We start from the raw sequence: 6675 nt of genomic DNA on the forward strand, positions 1-6675 counted from the left end.
ACATCATCAAGCGTCCCCGCATGCTCGTACCCGCCAGACTGGCGCATGGTGGCGCCGCCACCCATTGTCGCCAACATACCAAGCGCGGTTATATTAAAATAAATGTGTTACGATGGAACATACTCCCGGCGAAAGCTGCGGAATAGTCTAACGATAGATTGCTATGATGCAGGTTAATATATATACACAGAGATATTTACATATCAACAGTTATAACTAAGACTTATAACTAGGTGATAGGTAGCAGGCAGAGGCGAGTGATGTTGCGTTTGTAGGTGCCGTTGGCAGTCCTAACTAATGCAACTCGAGCGATGCCGTCACTCCCAGGAAACACTTCGACGATCACACCCAGCGGCCATCGTGCACAAGCAACAGCGTCATCCATGAGTAGGACTACTGATCCCAGTTCGAGTTCCGCAGTCGAAGTATGCCATTTTTGGCGAGTTTGCAATTCATGCAGATATTCCTTGTGCCACTTATTCCAAAAATCCTGTTTGGCCTTGGTGATGAAGTTGTAAGTGGACAAGCGATTGTCTGAAACTGATAAAAACGATTTTTCGGGTAAGGCGTTGAAGGGTCGACCTATCAACAGATGGGCTGGAGTTATAGCTAAGGGATCATTGGGATCAGCTGAAAGAGTACATAAAGGTCGAGAGTTTAAGATCGCTTCGATTTCGATCAGCAAAGTATTGAGTTGCTCGTAGGTGAGCTTATGATCTTTCAAAACGCGTTTCAGATGATGTTTGAAACTTTTTACAGCTGCTTCCCAAATCCCTCCGAAATGAGGTGATAAAGGTGGATTGAAATGCCACGTGATGCGTTTAGTTAACGCGAAATTTCCCACCGTTTCCTTAAAATTAGGAGAGGAGAGAAGATCAGAAAGTTCGCCAAGTTCTCGATTAGCTCCGACAAAATTAGTCCCGTTATCAGAGTATACATGTTCAGGGACACCCCGACGACTAATAAACCTTCGGAACGCTGTTAAAAAACCTTCTATGGATAGATCGGTAGCGAGCTCGATATGTACAGCCTTAGAGACCATACAAACAAATACACAACCGTATGACTTGAGGAACGATCGGTTGCGATCCCTTTTCTCCTTGATGAGAATAGGACCAAAGAAATCAACACCTGTCCGAGAAAAAGCTGGTGCTTCGTTAACTCTAGCTTTAGGTAGATCTGCCATCTGAGCATGTACTAATTTCGGTTTCTGGCGGATACATTCAACGCATTGATAAACGATTTTTCTAATCTGGTCTTTACCATTCAAGATCCAGAATTTCGATCGAATAGCGCAGAGAGTGCTTTGAATCCCTGCATGGAGATTCGAGGAATGAACCTGTCGAATAATCATATCAGTCACCGGATGTTTACTGGGCAATAAAATGGGATGTTTCTTATCATAAGAAAGTTCCGACTTCTCAAGACGTCCTCCCACACGAAGGAGTCCCATCTCATCCACGAATGGATGTAATTGGTCAAAAGGCGTTCCCCTTGACGATGAACAAACTGAACTTTCCGATGATTGATTGGTCCTGAGCTTTCGGAGTTCAACGGAGAATCGTTCACGCTGAACCATCATGAAGATGCGATACTCGGCTTCATGGAGCTCTTCAACCGAGAGTGGACGATTCCGAGGAGTTTGGAAATTCTTCCAACGTAAGATGTAAGCCACAACTCTTACAAATCGTTCGAAATTCGAGAAACGAGAGTAAAGAAATTCACATGAAACGGTAGTGAGTAGACAGAGGCTCTTTTTCAGTCCAGGCACTAGAATTGCAGAAGATACGGTTGACTGCGGTCATTGGGATTCATCCAGAGCTAGCCATCTAGGACCTGAAGTCCATAGAGAATACTTGACAAATTCTGAAGGAAGTTGTCCTCGAGATAACGCGTCAGCTGGATTGTCCTCGGACCGGACGTGTCTCCAGCTAACTTGATCACCTAACGTTTGGATGTCTGCCACTCTATTTGATTCGAAAGTCCTTAAGAGATGAGGAGCTTTCTTAAGCCAGCAAAGAACGATAGTGGAGTCAGACCATAAATACACCTGATCGATGGGAAAATCGAACTGAGCTTTAGCCTCAAGGTATAGCCTTTTGAGAATGGTGGCTGCGCAAAGTTCCAATCTAGGAATTGTAATTCCACTCAGCGGTGCTACGCGAGATTTACTGCAGACTAGTTTGATTAAAACATCCCCTTGGGAATTGCTGGATTTGAGATATAGACAAGCCCCATATCCGTGACTCGAGGCGTCGCAAAATCCATGGATCTCGATGCGAGAGGGATTTGAGGTCAGGATTTGTCGAGAAAACGAGACTTCTTGCAGTCTTGGCAATTGGAGCGCTAACGATTTCCACTTTGTGTGAACATCTTGAGGAAGAGACTCATCCCATGTGATCTTCGCCTTCCAGCAGTCTTGAATCAAGACTTTGGCGAATAGAGTTACAGGGCCCAAAAGTCCTAGGGGATCAAAGATCTTTGACAATTCTGAGAGGAGTTTGCGTTTAGTTGCAACAACGTTAGGATCAACCTGATTCAAAGTGTACTGCAACAGATCGTTTTGGGCATCCCATATAATACCCAAAGTTTTCTGGACTGGATCATCTTTGATCAAGCAATCTAAGTCGAAGGACCTTTTATCGATTTTATCTAAAACTGAACGATGATTGGATGACCATTGACGGATAACGAAACCGCCACGGGACAGTAGAGCAGTCATCTCATCACGGATAGTTAAGAGATCATCCAAGGAATTTGCACCTGAGATGAAGTCATCGACATAAAAATCGCGGAGGAGGAGTTTACTGGCACGTGGAAAATCGTGCGCTTCATCGCGAGCAAGTTGTTGGATCGTACGAATTGCTAGGAAAGGAGCAGCGGCTGTGCCAAAAGTCACAGTGTTAAGCTGAAAAGTTCGAAGTTGTCCCTGATAAGGCCACAAGACCTTTTGGAATTGTCGATCGTCTGGATAAACTAGTATTTGACGGTACATTTTCTCAATGTCCGCTGTGATGACGTAACGATGAGTGCGAAATCGAAGGACTTGTTCGAATATAGTATTCTGGATAGTGGGACCGACCAGAAGAGTGTCGTTGAGCGAAATGCCCGTAGACGTTTTAGCCGACGCGTCGAACACTACTCGAACTTTAGTGGTTTCACTGGACTCCTTGAAAACAGCATGGTGAGGAAGATAACATCCACCCTCGATCTCATCGCAAAGAGTCATATGACCAAGAGAGATATACTCCTCCATCACCCTGGTGTATTCAGATTTGAGTAAAGGTTTTGATGAAAGTTTTCGTTCTAGGGAAGAAAAGCGTTTGAGTGCTTGCGAACGAGATTCACCAAGATTGAATTTAGAATCTCTGAATGGAAGACGAACTATGTACCGACCAGTGACATCTCGTTTAGTATGTGTGACATAATGTTGTTCACAGGAAATTTCATCACGAGATCGAACGGGTTCGTGATCAAAATCCTCGATAAAACAGGAACGCTCGATAAGTTGGTCTAATTTGACAACATTACAAGAGGAGGTTGTTGAAGACGTCAACAACTCAGAACCTCCAGCGACGATCCAACCTAACCGAGTTTTTTGTAAAACGATGGCAGAATTCTCATGAGAGAGTTTGATTTGGCCTACGGACAAGATCGATAGCATAGTGTTAGAAGCTAACAAAAGATCGATTGATCTTGGAAGATGAAACTGCGGATCAGCGAGTTGAAGATTTTTGGGAATGTCAAATTGATGTCGAGGGAAAACGTCACTAGGCACTAGATCAGCGATCCTTGGTACTATCAAAAAATTCGATTGTTGTTTAAAGTCATTGTACTTTGAATTGAGAATTAATTGAACATATTGTTTTGAAACAGTGCACAGACCGTCAACTGCTCCAATGTTCACAGAACAACTAGTTTTAGATAGCCGAAGCGACTTGGCAAATCGCTCGGTAATTAGATTTACTGTAGAACAAGAATCCAACAGTGTTCGTGCCGTGACACAATTCCCTCGATTATTTTGGACTTTCACGACTGCCGTTGTCATCAATTGTGAGTCCGATGGAAAAGCGACAGACGTGTACGCTTGGTGTCCTAGTCATTTTTGACCGCTGATGGATGGAGAGGGGTTTGTATCCTGGGGCTTTAATTGTTGAGAGCCCTTGTCATTGTGCAACAGCGTATGATGATTACGATGGCACTTCTTGCAGAGCTTGTCGTTCTTGCAAGGGAATGGATGGACCCAAAGACAATTTCTGCAGGCTTTAATACTCTTCACAAAGTCCCAACGATCTTGAACACCGAGTTCACTGAACGCCGGACACTTGAAAAGTTGATGAGCTTTATTGCACTTCGGACAAGTCAGATATGTCGATTGAGAGGAGATTGCCTCAGACTTGGACGACGTAACAAATGCATGAGAAGCCTTCTTCGCGAATTTATTCGACGATTGAGTAGGAGTTTCTCCAGGTCTCTTTTTCGGATTGTTGACGCGATTAGGGGTAACTGAGGTATCCAGAGCCTGCAGTTTGAAAATGGTCGTTTGGATGAACCCGAATAAATCGTCCAACTTTGGTAATTCATCCATATTGAGTTTATCCTGCCATTTGCTCCTGGTTGTTGGAGGAAGACAACGTTCGATGATACGAACAAGTAAATTCTCGCCAGGTGGAGCATCAAGTCCTTCTAAAATATGCAGGTGCTGACGAGCTTCATCTAAGAGCGATGACAATTCGTCAGCCGAAGCTTTGGTACACCGAGGAAGATCTAGAAGAGCGTTCAAATGTTCTACTGCCACAATGCGCTTGTGATCGTAAAACTCCAAAAGTGTCTTCCAAGCCTTCGGATAATCTTTATCGCTGGGATCAAATTGGCTTACTTTCTTAAGCGCGGAATCAGTGAGAGAGTCAAAAAGTTGACTGCACTTCACTGCGTCGCTGACATCTGTACGAGAATGGACAAGAGCAATGAATTTATTCTTATAAGATGCCCAATTTTCCCGCTTACCGTCAAAAGTGGGGATTTTAATTTTTGGGAGCTTAGGCAATTCCTGTCGTTCTGTTATCGTAATGTTGCTACTGTTTAGAGTGGAACTCAAAAAATGCTCGACTCGTTGTAATTTTGTAACGGAACCGGCAGCTTCGAAATACCGAGACTCGACCTCCAAAAAGATATTTACTTGAGGATTTCCTGGTTGGAGTGAAATTAACTCCTCGTTGTATTTGAGACAAGCCTCGTAAAGTGATGATAAACTGTCCAAACGCATCTTAGCATTTGCAGGATCAGGACTTAGACCCTCCAAATATTGTTCTAACTTCCCTAATTGAATTTTCAAAGAAGTTAATCTTTGTTCGATGTACGCGACGCGTTTCTTCTCGTCTAGAGAGAGCTCCATTTTTAATTTCAAATTTCTTGCGACAGTATTGTGTTGATCAATTAATAGAACCGATAGATTAGTTATTGAAATGTTCGAAAAAATGGAAGGACCGCCCTATGGTCATCAAAACAAATCGATTGACTGAAGAATCTTCGTAAACCAGGGACCTTTGTCGTGAACACCATAGACGGATGGAAATGAACGAGAAAAAAAATAATAAAATGGCCTAAATAAACAATTGAATGTAAAGAAGATAAATGTTAAGGACTTATCTCTTGCACTATTCCACGATGTTGAGACCTGCTGGGCGGTGAAGCTTCCTGGAACGGGAGTGACGGTGGATTGATGAAACGATGCGTCTCCAGACGTGATGACGCGTCGAAAAAATGATTGAAAGNAAAAAATGGAAGGACCGCCCTATGGTCATCAAAACAAATCGATTGACTGAAGAATCTTCGTAAACCAGGGACCTTTGTCGTGAACACCATAGACNTCAGGATGACTTGTCAAATGATTAATTTGCAGTTGCACACGAAACACACACTTGTGGCGTCGGTTAGACTCTGACATCATCAAGCGTCCCCGCATGCTCGTACCCGCCAGACTGGCGCATGGTGGCGCCGCCACCCATTGTCGCCAACATACCAAGCGCGGTTATATTAAAATAAATGTGTTACGATGGAACAATGAGACAAAACTCGCTTTCTTGAAGAAGGAGAAAAAATGACAAAAAATCCTGGGGAACAGGGTCACAAACGTGATTTTCCACTTTTTTGAGGGAAAAAGTGCATTTTTACCGTCAGAAACGCATTGGATAAACAAAAATCTTGTTTTTTCTGACGAAAAATGCTATATCCAATTTTTGTTTTAACCACGTGGAGATATTGAGGAATTTTCATCGAAAAACAAGCAGGGGACCGCGGGCATATGACAGCGAGTATGTGACAATGAGCATTTATTCAAACTTTCTCCGCCACGAATAAATTGATGGTATGCTTCCGAATGGGATCGACATGATACAATATTTCCTCCTTCATTGATCCTCCTATCCCTTCCCATTTTTACAATTTTTCTTTTCTTAACCCCCATTTGAACTCTTTTCAATGTCCCTTATCGTAGTTGCTGAAGTGGGCCTTCAGTTAGTCATGGGAAAATGATTGAAAAACCTGACCAGTTGAAGACCCCTTCAAGACTATCATTCAAAACTCAAAATTCGAAAAAGTCGAAATTGAAATTTCGAGTTAATATATCGATTTTTGCGAAAGTGAGAGTGCTACCAAACATTTTTAGAAAAAAAA

General features: G+C 43.0%; 2 protein-coding genes across 2 annotated transcripts; both read right to left on the reverse strand.

The window, feature by feature from the left end:
- Positions 1-1801: 1801 nt before the first annotated feature.
- LOC107045996 lies at positions 1802-3229 on the reverse strand. Its single transcript, XM_015268441.1, has one exon. It carries the CDS (start codon positions 3227-3229, stop codon positions 1802-1804), a length of 1428 nt encoding a protein of 475 aa, XP_015123927.1.
- An 870-nt stretch (positions 3230-4099) lies between these two features.
- On the reverse strand, positions 4100-5395 carry LOC107045997. The gene has a single exon (XM_015268442.1). The coding sequence runs from the start codon at positions 5393-5395 to the stop codon at positions 4100-4102; it is 1296 nt and encodes a 431-aa protein (XP_015123928.1).
- Positions 5396-6675: the final 1280 nt, after the last annotated feature.

Source organism: Diachasma alloeum, unplaced genomic scaffold (genome assembly GCF_001412515.2).
Source record: "Diachasma alloeum isolate Michigan unplaced genomic scaffold, Dall2.0 Dall_scaffold_01168, whole genome shotgun sequence".
Lineage (NCBI taxonomy): Eukaryota > Metazoa > Arthropoda > Insecta > Hymenoptera > Braconidae > Diachasma > Diachasma alloeum.

Bases quoted from the DNA above. Each gene is read 5' to 3' on its own strand.
- LOC107045996 (XM_015268441.1), bottom strand. From the start codon at position 3,229: ATGACTCTTTGCGATGAGATCGAGGGTGGATGTTATCTTCCTCACCAT.
- LOC107045997 (XM_015268442.1), bottom strand. From the start codon at position 5,395: ATGGAGCTCTCTCTAGACGAGAAGAAACGCGTCGCGTACATCGAACAA.